This window comes from Festucalex cinctus, chromosome 11, assembly GCF_051991245.1.
Source record: "Festucalex cinctus isolate MCC-2025b chromosome 11, RoL_Fcin_1.0, whole genome shotgun sequence".
Taxonomy (NCBI): domain Eukaryota; kingdom Metazoa; phylum Chordata; class Actinopteri; order Syngnathiformes; family Syngnathidae; genus Festucalex; species Festucalex cinctus.
Genome location: NC_135421.1, coordinates 15490506 through 15513032, shown reverse-complemented (window position 1 = coordinate 15513032; position 22527 = coordinate 15490506). Strand labels below are relative to the sequence as shown.

General features: G+C 39.4%; 1 protein-coding gene across 1 annotated transcript; it reads left to right on the top strand.

The window, feature by feature from the left end:
- The first annotated feature begins 6 nt into the window (after positions 1–6).
- Positions 7–22095, top strand: sympk (symplekin). The gene is given in 28 exon segments (XM_077536269.1): positions 7–224; positions 470–585; positions 666–731; positions 1229–1282; positions 1368–1441; positions 1525–1651; positions 2429–2678; positions 2822–2992; positions 3084–3323; positions 4995–5146; positions 5228–5378; positions 10138–10354; positions 10452–10602; positions 11604–11839; positions 13397–13478; positions 13563–13676; positions 15180–15327; positions 15412–15572; positions 16015–16123; positions 16223–16323; positions 17407–17497; positions 17605–17706; positions 17825–18012; positions 19285–19355; positions 19357–19405; positions 19407–19460; positions 21211–21516; positions 21639–22095. Coding segments are annotated over 27 exon segments (3915 nt in total). The 5' UTR covers positions 7–224; positions 470–522; the 3' UTR covers positions 22026–22095.
- Positions 22096–22527: the final 432 nt, after the last annotated feature.

The following is a 22527-nucleotide window of genomic DNA, read 5'->3' as shown; positions in this document are numbered from 1 at the left end:
AACGTAATTGATATACAAAAGAATAGAGCGTGCAAAGCAAAGTACTACTGTACTAGTTTAATGGTTGAGGAAAGTAATTAACAAGGTCCCCTCCAGGGGGCACTGTTGCCGCACACATTCACGTTTTATCAACACACGAAGAAGAGGGGAAAAACGCCGCTACAGGACTGTGGCTGCTTCAGTTCATTCACGGACAACTAAGCTTCGTTTTCATTTAAATTAAGGTATTTCAAATATATTAAAGTGCTTTATATGTGTCGGCGTGAGCTAGTGAATGTATTATTTATTATTTATCCACAGCTATCACACGTTTCTGTTCTGACTAACTATCGTGAGGCATTGTAAGTGGTTAGCATGGCGCTAGTTAGCACAATCAACTAGTTTAGTATCTATTGTCACTTCAGACTCGTGGGTGTCATAATTCTATGCACAGTTGCCTCTAACGCTGGTTTTATGTTTATGTAATCAGAATCGGGGATGTGGTGTTACACACATAGTAAGTAAAGGAAGTCGAACGGCGTTATGGAGTTCTCCGTACAAGCCGAAGAAACACTCAATGTCATAGACATGACCACCAGTGAAAAGGTAAATATGAGTCTATGTAATACATGAAATAATGCTCAAATGTAGCCTGAACATGTAATAAACTGCACGTCTGCCTTCAGGTGGTGGATCTTTTGAATCGAGCTGCCTTGATACCCACAGATGCGAAGCTGGCTGTGCTCAAACAGGTCTGTACTTTGCTGAACATGGAAATTTACTATTTTTAGTATTTCCCTTTTGAAAGAATGCCATTTGCCACGCTTTAAAACACTCCTTCATGAAAAAATACACAAAGGATAAATAATTACAGCACCTAACACCCACTTGTTATACTGTGGTTGAGATCACCTAGTATTGGGAGGTGGATCTGTCTCGTTCAAATGCAAAATGTTTTCAGAAGAAGAAAAAAAATCATAGAATCATCTTTATTTGTCATGTACACACATGCATGTAATTTGACACCGAATTTAGCAACTTATCCAAGCCTTCTAATGAGTAGTACACTGGACCCCCACATACTCAGAGTTGGCCACCCACGGATTCAGCTATTTGTGGATTTCTAACAAATGTTTCTAATACCAATAGAAAATTTGAATTTGTTGGGGAGCCAACCTCATATATATATATATATATATATATATATATATATATATATATACATATACACCTTTATTTCATTCTCCAGGTCCAGGAGCTTATTATCAACAAGGATCCATCTCTCCTTGACAATTTCCTGGACGTAAGAACACATGAGAGCATGCATTTGATCACGATGATTGCAATGTGAAATTGTCATCTTTTTTTTTTTTTTTTTCTCCATGCAGGAGATGATCGCTTTTCAAACAGATAAATCTATCGAAGTGAGAAAGTTTGTCATTGGCTTCATTGAGGAAGCATGGTGGGTGCTTGTATTGCAGTCACAGCTTAGTCAAATAAATTGTTTTGCAGTTTAAGTCAAATTTTTTCCCCCAATCTTTCCAGTAAACGTGACAACGAGCTGCTCCTCAGGCTAATTGCAAACTTGAATATGCTGCTCAAGGACGACAGCGTCAACGTGGTGAAGAAAGCTATTCTCACACTCACGCAGATATACAAGGTTACGCTACAGGTACTTTTTCTAGACATTTGTGAAACCTAGTGAACATTTTTGCATTTTAAATGTGCACCGATTAATCAACTTTGTGATTAACTCAAATAACACATTTTCCAACATCTGATTTGACTTTGGAAAAGATTGATCTGAATTTTCTGACTGATGCTACAGGCCGAACCAATAAACTGAATTATAATTGGTTTATTTTTGCATGTTTTCTCAACAGAGTATTTTTAAGAAGAGATGTGAAATAAAAATATTTTTATACTCCTTATCATTGGTTAAAGTGGCAGCAACCTGAAAAATCATCTTTTTGGAGCTTTTAGCCATGATAAAAATGCTAATTCCTCACCAAAAACATCTCTGAAGTGTTGGTTTCCTCCGTTCGCCCCTCTATGAGAAATTCTAGGTCATTCCGTTCTCCAAGCACCAGCCCCTCCCAACCTGAGAAAACAAGTTGTTGGCACTTCATGATGTCATAAAGTGCGGACCCACTGGCGCACTGCCTCTGCAGACTAAACACAACAAAAATAACCAATTAACAAAATAATAAAAAAAAAACAGCAAAACACCTAAAATTACATCGCCATGGTGTCAAATGTAAGATTTAATCATATGCCTATGGTTAACTGTTGGAAGGGTTTATAATACTGTGGTGTAATCTCTTTAACATGAATACGTCTCAGGGACTCATGGTAGCATGCATCAACGTAAATAAATGTTTGCCTCACTCTTTGGAACGGATACAAAGTAACCTGCTCCATCCTCCCTCCGCCTTTCCGTTCCCGCCAGTGGCTGGTGCGAGCCAAAGCCGTGTCGGACATGCAGGAGGCCTGCTGGGACATGGTGACGCAGATGAAAGGCGACGTCCTGGCGCTGCTGGACTCTGAGAACGACGGTGTGCGCACCCACGCCATCAAATTCACTGAGTCGCTCATCATCACGCTGTCACCTCGTGTGGCTGACTCGGACGTGCCCAAGCGGCAGGAGAGCGATATCAGCTTGGACAAAGTACCCAGAGACCACACGTACATTCGCTACGGTATGAATACGAGAATACAGCTGCACTACTTAGTTTGTCTGCGAGGATTTTTATTTATTTATGTATTTATTTATTTTAATAACTTTAATAACTATTTTAATATCTAAAATAAGCAAATAAAGTGTCCACATTTTCCTCCGCAGATGTTTTGTGCGACGAGGGGAAGTTGGCCCTGGACAAGCTGCTGACATTCATGGTGCATCCTGCCATTTCCAGCATCAACTTGACCACTGCACTGGGCTCTCTCGCCACCATCGCTCGCCAGAGGCCCATGTTTATGTCCAAGGTGGTGCAGGCGTACGAGACCTTGCACGGTGAGTCAGCATCAACGGGTGAAATATTCCGTACAACTACGAAACCCAACTTTTTTTTGCACCCCCCCACTCCCGCACCCCACCCATCCAGCGAACCTTCCGCCCACCCTTGCCAAGTCGCAGGTGAGCAGCGTGCGAAAGAACCTCAAGCTGCACCTGGTGGCCGTGCTCAAGCATCCGTGCAGTCTGGAGTTCCAGGGCCAGATCAGCACGCTGCTGCTGGACCTGGGCATGCCCCAGAGCGAGATCGTGCGCTCCACGCCGGCGCTCAGGGAGCAGCGCAAGAGGCCGCGGCACGAGCAGTACACGGAGGGAAAGAAGGTCAAGATGGGTGAGTGACCGTTTGCAAATCCAGTTGATCATTTGCGGCTCAATGTACTGAGATAATTAGAAGCGTGGCCACATTTAGCCAGACAGCAACAATTGCTTTTGATGCACATGGTTGTGAGAAGTAGTGTTAATTTCGTCAACAAAAATAATTTCGTCAACACACATTTTTCTCCGGACTAAAACTAAACCAGACGAGACTAAAACCCTCATGAATAAACAATAACTAACTAAATCAATATGCATTCTCATTGAATAATGAAGACGAGACGAAAATGTACTTCACTTAATAAAAACTGGACTAAGATCTAGGACATTTTAGTTCATGAACAAAAACAAGACGAAATTTGTATGATTTTGTAAGATCTTGTCTCTGCTAATCTGTCACTGTGATGCTGTCATGTGACATGCCTACTTTCAAATCTGCACCTAGCGAGTGCAACATGCACAAACACATGGGACAGACAGGAGGTGGATTCACGGTGAAAGGTTAAAAAAAAAAAAAAAAAAGTACGGTAAATTATAGTAGTATAGTGTAATGTAACAAATTCATTGGCTATAACGTTCCAACAATAATGTTATTCCGATCGCTAACTAGGAGTGGGCGATATGGTAAAAATGTCATATCACTATTCTTTAAAAATAAATTCACAATCTCAATTTTATCACGATTTTTTTTTTTTTTTTTTTTACATATTTTTAGACTAATCTTCACATTTCTGAACATTTTTGCAAAATTTAAAACTTTTAAAATGTATATAAAACCCTAGAAGAAAAAAACCCAGACATCTTAAGCCACCTAAGCTTTCTGAACATGCAGGTTTCAATTGAAATAGTGTAATTTTTAAATGATGGAGCATACAGAAGGCTTTGATGCAGCCTCTGAACTGAAGAGAATGGTAATGACAATGGTAGTTATTACAGAAACGGCCAACAGGTGGCAGCAGAGTATAAGTGATCAACCAGGGCCATGTTGCAACAAGCTGTTTTTGTCAGTGTTTTCACCAGGAATTGTAAAACAATAATGATGAAACTTAGCTATATTTTAATGCTAATTGCTGCAAAACAGAAACACATAGAAATATACATTTTTTTCCTGATGAAAGAAGACACTTTAATCTTTGTTTTGGTATGTTTCATTTAATGGTTGCTTCAGTGAATATGGCTGGAAGTGAATGAGTTAAACACTAAAATGCTGGATTTATAGTCAACTAAATAAAACGGGATTAGGTTGACTAAATACGAAACTAAAAACTAACAAGCGTGTATTCAACACTGGATAAGGAAAAATTGCTTAACATATTAAATTAGAGGGAAATGAGAACAGTGCTGTTCGAGGAAAGTTTTCGAGTAAAAGAAAGGAGGAATTATTAGGTATATAAACAGAATACATTTGAATCCTTTCACCTATTTGTTACATTTTTGGGGGGAATATTGTGTTTAAAAAAAAAAAAGAAAAGAAAAGAAAGGATTAGAAAGGATCTCTATGTATATGTTGTCTGTTGAAATGCTTGTATGTTCAATAAAGAAACAGTTACAAAAAAAACAAAAACTAACAAGCGTGATTGAAACTGGAAGGAAAACTGAGACTCAGTTTAAAAATGCCGGATAAAATGAACACTAGCAGTCGTCTTGTGCCTTGTCCTTCTGACTTTGCTTTTTGCTGTGCGCTCAGAGCAAAACCTAATCGAAGATGACGAGGACAAAGAGGAGCCGGCCCCTCTTTCAGCCCCCAAGCCAGCCCCGGCCCCAGTGGCGCAGTCCGCCATTGACCTGACTGCCGACTTCCTGCGCCCGCTCCTCAACGCCGACAATGTGGCCAATCTGGTGAGCGACGGACGGCAAGCCCACTTCTTCGTGCCGGCTTCTCGCACGTGCCAAAACCGACACCGTCACTTTTTGTTGCAGGTGCTGATCAGTATGGTGTATCTGCCCGACACCATGCCCGCGTCCTTCCAGGCTACGTACACGCCCGTGGAGTCGGCGGGCACCGATGCCCAAATCAAACATTTGGCCCGGCTAATGGCCACGCAGATGACTGCGGCTGGGATCGGGCCAGGTCGGTCAAGCGCACTTTTAAACCTCACTCAAACATGTGTCAAGCACATACATTACATGCATGTAGGATTCAAGTTAAGAAAAGATTTGGGAGGGAAAGATTTATATTATTTTTTCTGGGGAAATTTGTTTAAATCTCTATTTATAATCAGCCAGCATTGATAACTAATTTCCCAGTGGAGCATAACTAAAGGAAAAGGACTTTTGGAGGTTGTTGCTAGGGCCCGACCGATTAATCGGCGGCCGATTAGTCACCTTCAAACGTCGGCCAATTGGGCCAAATGGTCGATTATTTTCCCTTTAAAACGTTATCGAAGGAAAACGAAATTTCCAGCGCTGTGAAAGTATGGTGAATGCACTATTTTGCTTGCGTAGCATTAGCAAATAGCAAGTCTGTAGCGTATGTTATTCTGGTTATTCTGTTTTCCCTAAGCGTCCATTCAGCTGGTTCATGAGTTAACTGTAAAACTAATTCCTGTACACAACGCTAAGAATTACAGCCACTGTATATTTAAATACAAAACTTTTTTTTTAAAACATCGCCAGCCTAGCGCTAACAGGAAGTTAGCATTCGATAACAAGAAGTTAGCTTCGACTTCGGGAGTGTTTTTCCTTCAAATAACGAATATCCACACACAAATGTTGTGGGAACACATACCCTCAGATGAGATAAAGTCACAATTTTTTCCCAATGTGTGAAAAACGAGTTACTGTATTTGAATAGAATTCAATCGTAAATTTCTTCTGTACTCACTTTGTGTGTACGCCATGGATGCACGACACCACACTGCCCCCAAGAGGCTAAAATGCACCAGAACAGTCAGTATTTGTTCTTTTTTTTTTGAGTTGCTATTTTAGTTTAGTTTAGTTCTTCTTATTTCATTTTCTTATTGTTTTTATCTTGTCATTGTCCTTTCAAGTTACATTATATTATAAAGTGGATATTTCAAGGATTCAGACTTTCTTTTCTCACCATTCAAGGATGCAAACATCCAAGTTTTTTTTTTTTTTTTTTTTTTTTTTTTTTTTTTTTTTTTTTTTTTTTTTGTTATAACACACATTTCCACACCATGACACAAAATACAAACCCCAAGGTCCCAGGTTAGCCCAGTAAGTCCCAAGACTTGTGGAAATAACACAAGATAAACATATATAAATGAAAAGGTTAATGCTTTATAGCTTTATAGACCTAACTACGTAGGTACACACACCTACTAAAAAATTTAACTCTCGTATCTATCTATCTATACATGTATGTATGTATATATATATATATATATATATATATATATATATATATATATATATATATATATACATCTCTCTGTCCCATCAGATTTTAGAATATTCTGCTAAATGTCTTGTTTTTTTCTGCCTAAGTAAGGGGAGATTTTTAAGTTGCATACAAAGTAAGAATGGTTTTATTGTTGAAACATAAATGTATACAATAACCTTGTATACATCATAGGGCTGGGCGATATGGACTAAAACTCATATATTGACATTGGTATATTAACTCATATATGTACTCATATTTTGGCTTAATTATATATATATATATATATATATATAGATATAGATAGATATAGATATATCTATATAGATATAGATATAGATATATCTATATAGATATAGATATAGATATATCTATATAGATATAGATATATCTATATAGATATATCTATCTAGATATATCTATCTAGATATATCTATCTAGATATATCTATCTAGATATATATAGATATATATCTATCTATCTATGTATATATAGATATATATCTATATATATATATATATATATATATATATATATATATATATAATGTGTATGTGTATTTCTTTTTCCCCTCCGCAAAATTTTTTTGAGTCAAAGCTAAATATAACGTCTTCAAATTAGTTTTATTGAAACCGGATATTTCAGTGAATAGGGGCTAAATCAAATGAATAAATAATAAACAGGTTTCTCCACCTGGTTCATGAAAAATGCTCAGTTGTTCAAATAAAATATAAATACTGTGTAACCATTTTGAAATTAAAGCTCTGACTGTAGGTGCACAGTTAAATAAAAAATATCTTAAAAATATCATATAAACTATAATCAGACGATTTTTTTATGAGCTCTATTCATGAGAAAAGTACACACATATACACTGATAACTATAAATGGTTTACTGAAATAAAATTACAGAATTTCTTCCCCTTTCTGAGAAATCCACAGATGCAAATAAGGATCATTGCAAAAGCACAAATGTGACAAACCCTAACTGACGGTTTACGACTGGAGCTCCTGCAGCATGCAGCTACACACCCTTTATACTTAAATTTGTGGCACTGTTTAGATGGTGAAAAGTATTTTTAGTGCTTCCACCCCTCACTTGCACTTGTCTATCGCTCTCCTCTCAGTGTAGCGAGTGTAGTGTAGCTTGTTGCTAGCCATTCATGCTCACCGCTGCTCGCTGGCTCAGGGGCTCGCCACACGGGAGGCGACGTCGCTCACTCTCCATTCATTTCCTATGGAAGCAAGGCGAAAATCGCCTCCCCTCCTCCCCCTCGGCTACATACGACGTTCGTGCATGTGAAAAGTCGCGCGCGTACACATAGACGTGCACGCGTAGGTCCGCGACGCGATACTAGAAAGTTGAAACGTCGCAACAGCACGGTTCAGTTCTATGTGCTCAGTTTGATTTGGGTGCTTGTCGATCTTGAAATGAAAAAAGGCTTTAAAAAAATAAGTAAATAAATAAATAAATAAACCATGTTCAACTTTTGGGCTGTCGCAGAGGCTTCAACCAATCATCGAAGGTTTCATTGATGAGCCAATGAACGCGGGGCATGCTAGACAGTGCGATACACGGCAAAATGGGAGGATCTAATTTTAGCAGGGTCTCATCATCCAGTTTTATATGACACGTCATGTAACTATTTCCGTGACGTGAACAGGACACTTAGCAACAATAGTTCAGTAATATTCCAGTAATATATTGTGAATCTTCATCCTCGAACTATGTAGCGGAACGTCCGTTTACAATGATTCCCTCCAATTTAATAGCCAATTAAATCTGTTGTCAACAAGCCGCGCTAGAAGGTGACGTTAGTCTCTGCCGCCGTCACAACGGGGTATATGCCACGGAAGAGGCGGGACTGTTTTTGCACATCAGTTTGTTTCCGGTTCAGTTTGCGACGTGTGGGCTACGTCAAAAATACTTGTGCTTCCGACTTTGTGCCCCGCGGTTACGCGTTCACAACCCGGACCGGAAACAAACTGATGTGCAAAATCACGTCCCGCCTCTTCCGTGGCATATACCCCACTGTTTGTCGTTTCCCGTGTGTAGCGACAAGTACCCCGTCGCCTCCCGTGTGTCCAGTTTGACATGGGAGGCGACGCGATAGAGTACTTCGCAAGTGTGAATATTTGCGAGGGAACGCAAAGTTTTTTTTTTTCCTACCATGTCACCTTTAGGGGCTCTGTAGAAAAGGAATTAGAGAAGGGCTTAATTATATGCAGTTTTAAATAATCGGCAGATTAATCGGTAATGAGTACTTTTTTCTGCCAATAATCATATCGGCATCGGCCTCAAAAAATGCATATCAGTCCGTTCCTAGTTGTTGCCCACATTTAAGAAAGTCACAGTGAATAAATATTTGGGCTGAAATAATAAGGAATGACGAGGTCCGCCTCTTTTAACTCATTCACTCCCACACATTTTCATGTTCTATTGCTATAAAAACATGGAAACTACCAAAATAAAGATTAAAGTCTCTTCTTTCATCAGAAAAAAAATTGCATTTGTATCTGTTGTTACTAGGGGTGTGAATTGCCTAGTACCTGACGATTCGATTCGTATCACGATTCACAGGTCACGATTCGATTCGATACCGATTAATCCCGATACGAATTTATAAGTCGATTGTTGCGATTTTTTTCATTCAAATTTAGAAAATACTAATCAGTAAGCTTGTAGAGTGTAAGATTTATATGAAAATGTATTATTTATTTATCTGAAATTTCAGTCTTATAGAGGTTGTAATCTGTTTCATGTTTGAACAGCATTAAAATAAAATATTAAGGCTTAATGTTCCGTTCATATAACATCCTTCCATGCTCAAGGTGTGAATCCTTAAAAAAAAAAAAAAAAAAAAAAAAAAAAAAAATCGATTCTGCCAATTATTGAATCGATTCGAGAATCGCGCGATGTAGTATCGCGATATATCACCGAATCGATTTTTTTTAACACCCCTAGTTTTTACATTTTGCAGCAATTAGCATTAGAATTAGCTAAGTTTCATCATTATTAACAAACCTGTTGAAAATACTGGGAAAAAGAGCTTGTTGCAATATGGCCCTGGCTGATCTCTTATAATTTGCTGCCACCTCCTGGCCTTTTTTTTTTCTTTTTTTTTTGTATAACTACCATTGCTTTAAGCGACCTCTTCAGGTCAGAAACTGCATCAAAGCCTTCATAATGCTCTAGCATACAAAAACCTAAAACAAAAAAAACGTATAAATACGTTTTTGGGAGTGAATGAGTTAATTGGGGATAGATGTGGCCAATGCTTAGCATTTTGCCCAATGCTTAGCATTTTGCCCAATATGGGCATCTGATTTACTGTCCCGCCAACAACGAATCATATTGATTAAAACGGGGACTCATGGTGTTTATTGACAAAATGTTTCCGTTTTGGGCACTTTTTGTGTAACGGATTGCAATTTTAGGGGGACGGAAATGCAACGATGCTGTTTTTCATTGCACCCCATCCAGGCCTGGAGCAATGCAAAGCGAGAGAGAACAAAGCGGACGTCGACGACGACGACGCGGGCGGCACGGACCCGTCCATCAAGCGCAAAGGCGCCGCGATGGTGGGCCAGGCCATCTCGGTGGTGGGTTACCCGGAAAAAGAAAGGGCGCCCAACGCCGCCGCCGCCCCCGCTGCGGTCAAAAGGCTTCCCGAGCCCATCCTGCCAACGGCGCAAACCAAGTCAGATCTGCAAACGACAACTACAAATGGCCCAAAAAAAATGTATCGCGAACGCCTCTAGACTGTCTTTGTCGTCTTTCTTTTTTTTCTTGAGCAGATTGGCAGGGCTGACTGGGAGGAAAAAAGTCTTCAGGCTGTCGGATGTGATCAAGCCTTTATCCGACACAGAGATTGAACAGTTGACCTCGAAGACCATCAAGCGCATCCTTCATTCCGAGAAGACCATCACTCAAAGTGGCATGTCCCATGTAAGCCCTCACTTTCAATTAGTACTGGCCCATTTTTATTATTATTATTGTTACTATTATTATTATTACATATGACAAGAAAGCCTGATAGATGCACTGAATATAATGAAAGATGCAGTGATTTAGAAATGTTGAATAGGGATGAGGAATCTCAACCGTTTTTTTTGTTTTTTTTTTTTTTTTACCGTAATTGAACCCATTCCCAGTTATTTGATTCCTGAGTCCTTTGTTTGCTTGTCTGACGATTCTACTAGGAGTGCACCGATCACAGTTTTCCTGGCCAATCACCCAACCCCGAACTTTTAAAAAGTCTGACCTGCCGATCTCAATTTTTTCATTGCAAGCGTTCCAATCTTGTTTTATTGGAAAACATTGAACAATAACTGCAAAATACAGTATTCCCTCACTATAACGTTCACTTTTCGTGGCCTCACTGTATTGCAGATTGTTTTTTGTTTTTTTTTGTGCAATTTTGCATGCATTTTTCACAGTATTGTACCTATTTTATAAAATTTATGAAAGTTTGAACAAGTTTGTAAAACATAAAGCTAACTACTTCACGGATTTCACTTATTGCAGGTATTTTTGGGAATACGGGGGAACACTAATACAAATGGGTTGTTTTAACTGCACATGAAGTTCTCTCAATTAAAAATGAAAATCCTATTAGTCATCTCAGCAGAAGAGGACAGTGGCTGACTCTTCAGATTTCTGAGGAGGGAGATGAGATTGGTGGAAAAGATCGGTTTAATTTTGAAGGAAATTTTGAATTTTGTTGCTCGAGCATAAAAACAAACAAAAAACACGTCTTTAGGACACTTAAAACATAAAATAAAACGTTTATACATTTTTGGGAGCAAATTAGTTAAGAACAAAACATATATGTTAAAAAAATCTGGTGTGAGCTTTCAGGATAAATAAAGCATAATTCTAGTAGGGGAAAAATATCCCAAAAGAAAAACTGTATCAGTATTTTTTTTAATTTTTTTTTTTTTCGTCAGGTCCGAGTGAAGCTGCTGTCCAAGTTGGTGACCCAGTTTGAGGGCATCATGAAAGAGGACGTTCTGTGCTTCATTTTGGAGGATATCCGCAGCCGTAGCGAGCTGGCCTTTTCGCTGCTCTATCAGGAGTACAACACCTACCTGAGTCAGCTCCCCACGGGGTTGCTGGACAGCTACGACCAGTGTTTGTACACGCTGCTGTCCGGGCTGCAAGAGAGGCCCGAGCAGAAGGACGGGTGAGGACCACATTCGTGTCGTTCGTTGATCCTTTGAGGATTTGAAACAACAAAAATGACGACGTCAAATCAAGCTAACTGACTTTAGTAGCAACTGGACAAAATCTCGCAGAAAAGTTTGTTAGGAAATGGCGGAATTGACCTCAAAATGGCTGACTTCCTGTGCGTTTTTAAAGCATGCCTTCTCAAGATTTTCTCTTCTTCTGATTTCTAGTTGCCGATTATAAAATGGTCAGGCCTGATACCTTGACATAAGGCCAGAGATTTCGGCCCGATATGGTATCAGCTCATCTCTGATATTCTGTTTCTTTCAACTAGACCGATTATTAGGGACGTAAAGATATCCAAACATCACGATACAATATGAAGCTCACGATATTGTGGGGAGGTTGGCGATATTTAAAAAAAGGTAACAATATTGTAAAAAAAAAATAGCTCATACTAAAAAAAAGCACAATATTTTGCTTTTGTACATAACAGCAATGCATATTAACCACCTACAAACTCTAATATTTAATATTGAGACGCTTACTTGTTAATGCACACACACATCGAGTTCCTCCGCATATTGACTCGAGTCTTTCACAGGCATATTACGTTCCCCTTCATCTGATTAGTGTAGAATTTAAACATGGAAGGGCCAAAACATCCCTAATGAAAATTAAATTGCACAAAAAAACTAGCCACCAGAGGGTGCTAGAACTGCACAAATGGAAATCAACCTGACTTTTTGAACAGATGTGTTGCTTTTAAATATTGTGGACATGACAACGACGTTATTGTGGCAGTTTTAATATCAAAATATCAAGATTGCCATTATTGTTACATCCCTACCAATTATCAGTGCCGATATCTGGCATTTTGACAAATACCAGCATCGTCCTTTTTACGAATGTGAAGGCCCAATAAAGCTGGTATCTCACTGAGCGGTGAATGCTTGAGAGCGGAGCAAATTTGGGGGTTTTCAGGATTTATAAGATGTTCCCAGACACTTTTTACATGTCCAAAGACTTCAAACATATTCAGACGATTTTTCACTGTCTGCAAAGATTAGCTATTAGATATTAGCTATTAAATTAGCTACATTTGCATGCATTTGTCGCTCAGTGAGATAAAGGGAAATTTTCATTCATGGATTTATTTAAATTTCCACTGTATAAAAAAACTTTGACACTGGGAGCTCCCCGACACTTATTTTTAAAAATTAAAATAATAATAATAATAATAATAATATTAATAATAAGAAGAAGATTAAGAAATTCTGTTGAAATTTTGAAAAACTTTATTTACAGTAGAAAACTTTAGGGAACTATTTACTTACTTAGTTCTTTCTGACTGCAACTGAATATCGAAATATCGGATATCGGCCTCCTTGACTACTAATAATTGGTATTGGCATCAGCTTTGAATAAAACCATATCAGTCTATCACTAGTTTCCACCAAATTTCATAGTGCTAAGTGAAACTTTCTCAGCACACGATATTAATGAAAAAGGCTAATTTTTGCAAAGAATTCCAATGGGTTCTGCAGGGTAACATTTTGTTGTTATGTGTCAGACTGTTCACCAAACTGGTACTGGAGGCTCCCATCATCACAGAATCCGCGCTGGAAGTAATCCGACGCTACTGCGAGGACGAGGTACGCCAACAACAGGAAGAAGACATCTGGGCTGCATTGCACAATTGCACTTGACTCTTGTCCGTCCTTATTGTGTCGTTTTAGTCACGGGTGTATTTAGGCATGACGACGCTGAAGGAGCTCATCATCAAGCGGCCTTCCAGGCAATTCCAGTACCTTCACGTGCTCCTGGATCTCAGCTCCCATGAAAAAGAGAAGGTGGGAACGTCGAATGTTTGTTTTTATGGGAATGCTGAAAAGCATTCTCACATGTTGAGATTCTTTATTCTTAATTATAGCATTTTATTCTCCCCACTTTTTGCCGTGCAATAACTCCCACATAATACTTCCGATTTACACCGTTCAAATTTCAACTCGCTTCAAAAATTCACTCCTACTACGGTATATATTATCTTATTCCACATTGCATAGTTTTCATACAATTTAACATTAAATATAAACATTTCCTCATTCAGTGGGACAGACATAGAACTTTTTCCAAGTCCCACTTTCCATGCCCACTTCCATCCATACAACTTATCATTACCAGCTGTCTGATACTGCTCAGTGGGGAAGTTGGTAAAGTGCGTTATCCAGTAACCAGGAGGTCACAGGTTCGAATCCCAGCTCTGACTGTACATTGCAAATATATCCATGTCCATTATGCTAAGTGATATACATGTATACCAACTGACTATCATATCAGGAAATTGATTTTAATGTCACTGAAATTATTAAGAGCATGTTAGCTTTCAGCATCAGATAACACTTTTCAAAATGAATACGCCATTAGCCATGATTTTGGACGAGTCAAGCTAGCCCAGTGGTGAGAGCAAGTGCTTGTCACCACAGAGGAGCTCGTTTCAAATCCCGCTAGACCACATTTTAATACATTCGATGGTTCGATGCCAACTGACTAACATATCAGGAAATGGATTATAATTTCACTGAAATAATTTAAACGCATACATTGTATTAGCATTCATCTATTAGCATTCAGCTTTTCAGCATTCCCACACAATTTCTGCAGAAATTGCGCTTTGTCTAGTTTTAATTATTATTTTACAGAATCGCGACTGTACAGACAATATTGCCATACAAAACAGTTGCACTAAGTATTGATGAATTGTTAGTAACGGTTAAATATGTCATTGATGTATTGACAATGTTTTTTGTTATTCCACTTGAAGTGGCAGTCGACTGTGTGATGAAATTATTAAAAGCATGTTAGCTTTCAGCATCAGATGACACTTTTCAAAATAAATACACCATTAATAACCATGATTTTGGACATGTCAAGTTAGCCCAGTGGTGAGCAAGTACCTGCCACCAGACAGTACCTAGGTTAAAATCCCGCTTGAACTACATTTTAGTACATTTGATGGTTCGATACCAACTGACTAACATATCAAGAAATTTATTATAATTTTACTGAAATTATTTAAGCACATACATTGAAATCTTAGCATTCAGCTTTTCAGCATTCCCACGCAATTTCTGCAGAAATTGTACTTTGTCTAGTTTTAATTATTATTTTACAGAATCGCGACTGTATAGACACTTGACACAAACAAGGGATTTTCCAATGTTGCCAAATAAAACAGTTACACTAAATATTGATGAATTGTTAATAACGGGTCAGTATGTAATTGATGTATTGACAATATGTTTTTGTTATTCCACTTGAAGTGAGCATCGACTGTGCGATTGACTACTTTCCAGGTGCGGTCAACCGCGCTGGCCTTTCTGAAGCGCATGTACGAGAAAGACCACCTCCGAGACTACATTGAGAAGTTTGCCTTGAACTACATGCAACTCCTGGTCCACCCCAACCCCCCGTCGCTGCTCTTTGGGGCCGACAAAGACACAGGTCGGGATCCGGCGGCGCAGTGAAAGGTCAACTTACTGTAACCTGTAAACCCACAGCCGTGTGCGTTTTCTTGCCCGGACGCAGAGGTGGCGTCCCCCTGGACCGAAGATACGGTGCGTCAGTGTCTGTTCCTCTACTTGTCACTGCTGCCGTTGAACCACAAGCTGGTGCACGAGCTGGCGTCCGTCTACACCGAGGCCATCGCGGACATCAAGCGGAGTGTTCTTCGAGCCATCGAGCACCCCGTGAGTCCCTATCAGGATTATTAGTTTTGGAATTTTCATTTTAGTTTTTTATTTCGTTTTGAGTTTCCAATCCATCTATATGCTTTAAAATAAAAAATAAATAATTACGAGCTGGAGTTTGTATTTTTTCCAAATTTTGATGCCAATATTTTCCCTTTTTAGTGAAAATGATATCAGATATCAGCTCCAAAAATCGGTTATCGGTGTCCTTGACTACTAATAATCGGTATCGGCCCTGAAAAAAAACCATATCGGTCTATCTCTAATGGTTTCTTAACTCCACTTTAGCCCCACAGAAAATGTGGCTCATTTATATGCCACGTGAAAGAAACAGGCTCGTAAATGACAGTTCTTAAGACAGAATTGTAAATTACACTTGGGACAACTTTCCTGATAATAATAGAAAATGCTGATGATTTCTCTTTGAACGGCGTTCTGACAGATTCGAGGAATGGGCATGAACTCTCCCGAGCTTCTCCTTCTGGTTGAAAACTGCCCGAAGGGGGCGGAGACACTCGCCACCCGCTGCCTGCACATTTTGACAGATAAAGGTGACTTCCAACTGGGAAGTGGACAATTAGCATTGCGTTTGATTCAGTGGAATTAGGTTAAACGTGTCTTTTCCCCCCCACTCTGCCCCCGGTGTGCAGTGCCCCCGTCTCCAGAGCTGGTGGAGCGGGTGCGGGACCTTTACCATAAACGTGTGCCAGATGTTCGCTTCCTCATTCCAGTCATCAACGGGCTGGAAAAGGTAACACCACCACAGGAGGATTCAAAATGCAAACATTTTATGCTCAAAGAACATATGCCATTTACAATACGGACACAGGCCGTTAGTATATGAGATAAAGAATATGAGTCATGGACAGTATGTAAAATAGTTCATCATAAAATAATAATTCAAGCTCATATTGTAATTGTATTGCAGTGTTTCCTCGCTATGGCACAGTTCACTTTTTGCGCACTTGCTATTTTGCTCATTTTTTTTGTGTGCAATTTTGCATGCATTGTTTTTTTACAGTACCTATTTTATATATTTATATATTTTATTTTTTGTGCCTATTTTATAAAATTAGAAGGTTTGAAAATTGAGAATGTTTAAACAAGTGAAATGTGAGAAAATGTAAATGACGTGATGAGAAAAGTGTATAAAATGTGTGGTGAGGGGTTAATATAATTTAAATATAAATTTATAAATTTAAATATAAATTATTTATTTATAATAAATGAAAAAAATAAACCTTACTACTTCGCAGATTTCATTTATTGCGGTTATTTTTTGGAACCAAACCCCAGCAGAAAACGAGGGAACACTGTATTTCATTATACTTTTAACCAACTATTTAATCAAATGTGTATGCATTTTTTTTTCTTTTACAAGTTTTTTTTTCTTGTATGATATAGATTCTTTAATTACATTAAAGCATTACCAATTAATTTATAGAATCTATATTTAAAATATATTATTTTCTTTTATTATTTATAAGACATAATTTAATTCTTTCAAAATATAAATAAAACAATGTTATATATGTAAAATTACAATAGTTCTAAGAAATTAACCAATTATTTAATACAAGAAATAAAAGTGTTTAATATTTAACTGTAATTCTTAAATTTACAATTTTACTTATTTTATTTCCAAAATAAATAAATTAAACAATAATTTAAGAAAAAATATATCTGGTATTGAACTTTAGTGTTCTTATGCTATTTTTTTTTCACTTAAATTTTGGGCCGGAAGATTAATGCACAAATGTGGGTTGTTGTTGTTAAAACGACTCGAGCGCAACATTGAAGCACTAAAACGTTTTTGTTTATTTTTGTGTTGAAGAACGAAGTGGTCCAGGCGCTTCCCAAGCTGATCAAACTCAACCCCATTGTCGTCAAGGAGGTGTTCAATCGGCTCCTGGGAACGCAGCATAGTAAGACCTTCCACCAAAATGGAGTCACATTACATACAATTTACCTTTTTTTGTCTTTATTCTGTTTATTCGAGTTAGTTTAACGGTGTTCTGGCATCACCCTTCAGGTGAGGGAAGTTCATCGGTGTCCCCTCTGACGCCGGGAGATCTGCTGATCGCCCTGCACAACATCGACTCCACCAAATGCGATATGAAGTCCATCATCAAAGGTTAGAAGTTGATTGAAAACGGATGCTCAACCTGGTGACATTCTGGACCAGGTTCATCAAACCAAGAGGGGGAAAAAAATGCCACGGCATTAATTTGTTTTTGTTTTCCAATGGTTAGCAACCAATCTGTGCTTCGGCGAGAAGAACGTGTACACGTCGGAGGTGCTGGCGGTGGTGATGCAGCAGCTGATGGAGCAGAACCCTCTGCCCATCCTGCTGATGAGGACCGTCATCCAGTCACTCACCATGTACCCGCGACTCTGCGGCTTCGTCATGAACATCCTGGCCAGGCTCATCGTCAAGCAGGTAGGTTGGCATCCACGCTCGCATTTTGCGCTCACCCGTTCTCAGTAAGGGTGGAGGTCCAGGGGGGGAATGGCCACACTATTACACAAGTCATACAAATAATAGGAGGGTCTGTCCGGTGGTTACAGCTTTCATGACGAGTCCGCTATTAGTATCAGCAGAAAGTCTTCTTTTTCCTTATTAGGCCTAAAAACTGTGACGTGATAACATCACATCCTGTGTCTCACTCGGTGATCAGTAGGAGTGTGACAATATATCGATATCGTGACTTTGTCTCCTGATAATTATCAATACACCTATGCAAGTATTGCAATATTTATTTGGCAGTTATTAAACAGCCACTATAACAGCTCCATTGTTCATGAATTATTGTGCTATTACTTGGCAGGCCTCTAGGGGGAGCACCTCATAAGAGTGGTGGGGAAATGGACACAAGTCTTGAGGTGAAGAAGACTCATGAACTTACTTTGACTTGTGTACAAGAAAGACATTTATCTGTCAAGCAACTGGCTCATTTGCATACAATAAGATGAAAAATTTGCATTGTATCTTCAATTTTAACATTTTAAAACATATTTTATGTTTTTACTTTTTTTCTGAGCAATATTATTGATTTAATTGCATTTAATCCATCCATCCATGTTCTTGACAGCTTACTCCTCACAAGGGTCGCGGGGGGTGCTGGAGCCAATCCCAGCTGGCTTCACTCAGTATGCGGGGTGCACCCTGAACTGGTCGCCAGCCAATCATTGCATTTAATATTTAAATCATTTTATTTATTTACGTTACACACAAAAAATTGTCACACTTTATAAAATGAAACAATTGACGATGTAACTGACTGACATGTTGCATGACAATAGTGTTTAAGACACAGAAACAGAAAGACAGAAAGTTTGTCTCTGTCAAGACATTTGTATTTGTATAAAACAAAAAAAATACTCAAAAGCACTCACTGTGAAGAAGACACCAGTTTGAATATTATGTTATATTATTAGTGATGGTACAAAAAGAAAATATTTTCTCATTGACGAAACAGTTTGTCTTGAGTAGTGTGTTATTGTAGATTATCATGGGCTTATTACCTGACCAATATATCGATAATCGTGGTATCGTTTATCGTTATCGTGAGCCTTGTATCGCACATATCGTACGCGAGTTACCCAGTGACCCGCCCCACCCCCCCCCCCCCCCCCCCCCTCCCTTTGATCAGACAAGACGAGTAGAATGTACAAAAGGTCACATGACCGTGTGATTTGTCCCCCCCGAAAGGTGTGGAGATACCCCAAGGTGTGGGAGGGCTTCGTCAAATGCTGCCAGAGGACCAAACTCAGTCATACAGCGTCTCCTGCAGCTGCCTCACGCGCAGCTCTCCGGCGTCTTTGAACGCTGCCCCGGAGATGAGGGAACCTCTTCTGCACCACGTCCGATCCTTCACGCCGCATCAGGCAAGAGCCGTCGCAGAATAATCGCTCTTGCATTCTCTACGTCACAGAATAATTGCTCTAAACACACCCCGCACCACATGATAATCACTCTTTAGACACCCATCACCATATGATGATCAGTCTTAACACAACATTGGATGAACACTAATGTTGACTTGTACTAATCAAACACAACTTTTGTTGTCTTTTCAAACTTTTATTCCCTGGAGTGGTCCAACACCTGCTTGCCATCCGCCATTACCAAACCAACTGAACATCCACTGCACGTGCCTAACCTTTCCCCATGTTCGACAATAGGGGGAGCTTTAACACTCTTAATACAATACAGCATTTCGAATAGGAACACAAAGTTAACTAACACCCCCTTCACTGCTGGATAATCACTCTTAATCACTTTTAACACACACCACACCAGGATGATCAATCTGAAGAGACACCACATGATAATCACTCTTACCTAATGCCATACTACAGAAATACCACTTTAAATGATCACTCTTAATACGTCTAACAGGATAAGGGCTCTTAATACCCACTCTTAAGACACGCAACACCGCAGGATAACCACCCTTAATAATCAATCTTTGCAAACTCCACAGTTAAGGATAATCATTCTTAATAATCACTTAGTGTAGCCCACACCACAGGATGATCACTCCCAATAATTACTCTAAACAATAGTCACTATTAATAGACTCCACACCACAGGATAATCACTTTTAATGATCATTCTTAACACGTTGTGCACCACAGGATAATCTTTAAGTTGCACCACATGATTATCACTCTTAAGGTGCTCCACACCACAACATAATTACTTTTAATACACCACACATCACAGGATAATCACTGATTCTAAAAACTCCCCACAACACGTCAATCACACTTTGACACACACCACATGATTATCACTCTTAAAACACGCTAGATCACAGGTTAATTAATTGTACCACACCAAGCATCACATGATAATCTAGACACCCATCATAATCAGCCTTAACACACCATTGGATGATCACTACTGACACCCCTTCACTGCTGGATGATCACTCAAACATTTTTTTTAAACACACACACCACAGGATAATAAATCTTAAGACACACCACGTGATAATCACTCTTACCTCACTCCATACCACAGAAATACCACTTTAAATGATCACTCTTAATTCATCTAACAGGATAATTGCTCTTACTAATCACTCAAGACACGCAACACCACAGGATAACCACCCTTAATAATCACTTTGCAAACTCCACAGTAAAGGAAAATCACACCACATGATGATCACTCCCAATAATTACTCTAAATAGTCAGTATAAATACACCCCACACCATAGGATAATCACTTTTAATGATCATTCTTAACATGCCGTAAACCACAGGATCATCTTTCTTAAAGACGCACCACGTTTATCACTCTTAAGGCGCTCCACACTCTTAACGCACCCCTCATCACGATAATCACTTGTGATAATCACTGATTCTAAAAACACCCCACAACATGTCAATCACCCTTGACACATACCACATGATTATCACTCTTGACAACACGCCAGGTTACAGATGAATTAATTGTATCGCACCAAGCATCACGGGATAATCACACTTAAAACACCCCACACTACAGGATAATCACACTTAAGACACCACTGGTTAATCACTCCTAGTAATCACCCTTAAGCCACCCCACAAACTGTCTTTCTATTTGATTTGTATTTTTTTTTTTTCTCGATTTGGCTCCACCAGCAAGCTCACATCCCGGCCTCCATCATGGCGGTGCTGGAAGCCAGCAAAAAAGCGGAAGCCAAACCAGCAGAGGAGCCCGTCAAGAAGGAGGCGCCTCGCATGGAGCAGCGGGCTCCTGTTCCGGCGCGCACCATAGCGGCGGTGGCCGACGAACAGCCGCAAGCTCGGCCACGGGAAGCCCGCGCCGTCGCCGCTAATGTGATCGTGGTGGAGGAGGAAGAGGACGATGACGAAGAAGAGCCCATGGAGCAGGAGCAAGCAGATCCGGTGCGACGTGACGAGGAGACTGTCAACGCCCCCTTGGAGGTAAACCTACTTTCTCAACAAACATTTTTGATTTACGTCAGTTTTAGAACTGACTTGATGATGGGTCCATTTGGACCCGTGTTGCAAAAGGAGACTTCAAGTCTGATTTTGATTTCCCTCAGGTGCAGTTGACAAGAGCTGAAGGAAGACCTAAACAAGAACCTGAACCTGAAGAGGAACCGGAACCTCAAGAAGAACCCCAACACCAACCTGTACCTGATGTGGAACTTGAAGCGGAACCTGAATCTGAACTTCATCCTGAACCAGAAGTCGAAACTAAACCAGAAGCTGAAGCAGCTGAGGAGCCAATGGAGACGTCTGAAATCGCAACTCCAGGAGACACTGATAGAGGACCAGGACGCGGACACCGTTCAGGACAGCGGGAGCGGCTGCGAAGGAGCAGAATAAAGAGAACTCGGAAGAAAAAAGAAAACGGAAAAAAAAAAACTTTCTCCATCGTGTTTGTTGATTGTAATGTTTCCTCTCTTCTTTTTGTACTGGTAAAATAAAAACAAAAAAAAATGAGGCTTCCACATGTTCCTTGTATCAGTTGACAGACAATAAATAGCCACATTGTCACATCTGCTTCTCATTCTTGATGTGTTTTTTTTCCCCCTACGTTTTGCAGTGTTGCCTTGACTGATGAGTTGTTCCAGATATGACACATTGTGCTATTTTCCGTATTTGGGGGGGGGTGTCGTAGTCGTAGAATGAAATAATAGTAGAAAAGTAGTAATGACTGTAGTAGTTCCACTGTAAACAAAAGGAGCTATTTTTTTTTATTATATTTTGTCGAAATGGAAATGGAATGTCGTCAAAAGCAAAAGGTTTACCTTCAAAACGTATAAGATTAGACGTTAGTGAGTTACTTTAAATTTCATCAATGTAAGTATTTTTTTTTTTTTTTTTCTCTCTCCCCTTTCCTTCATGCATCATTATACGAACGCGGACTACGGACTATCGGGCAGGCATACAAAAGCTATTTTGATCTAGTGTGTTGCCGTAGTTAGC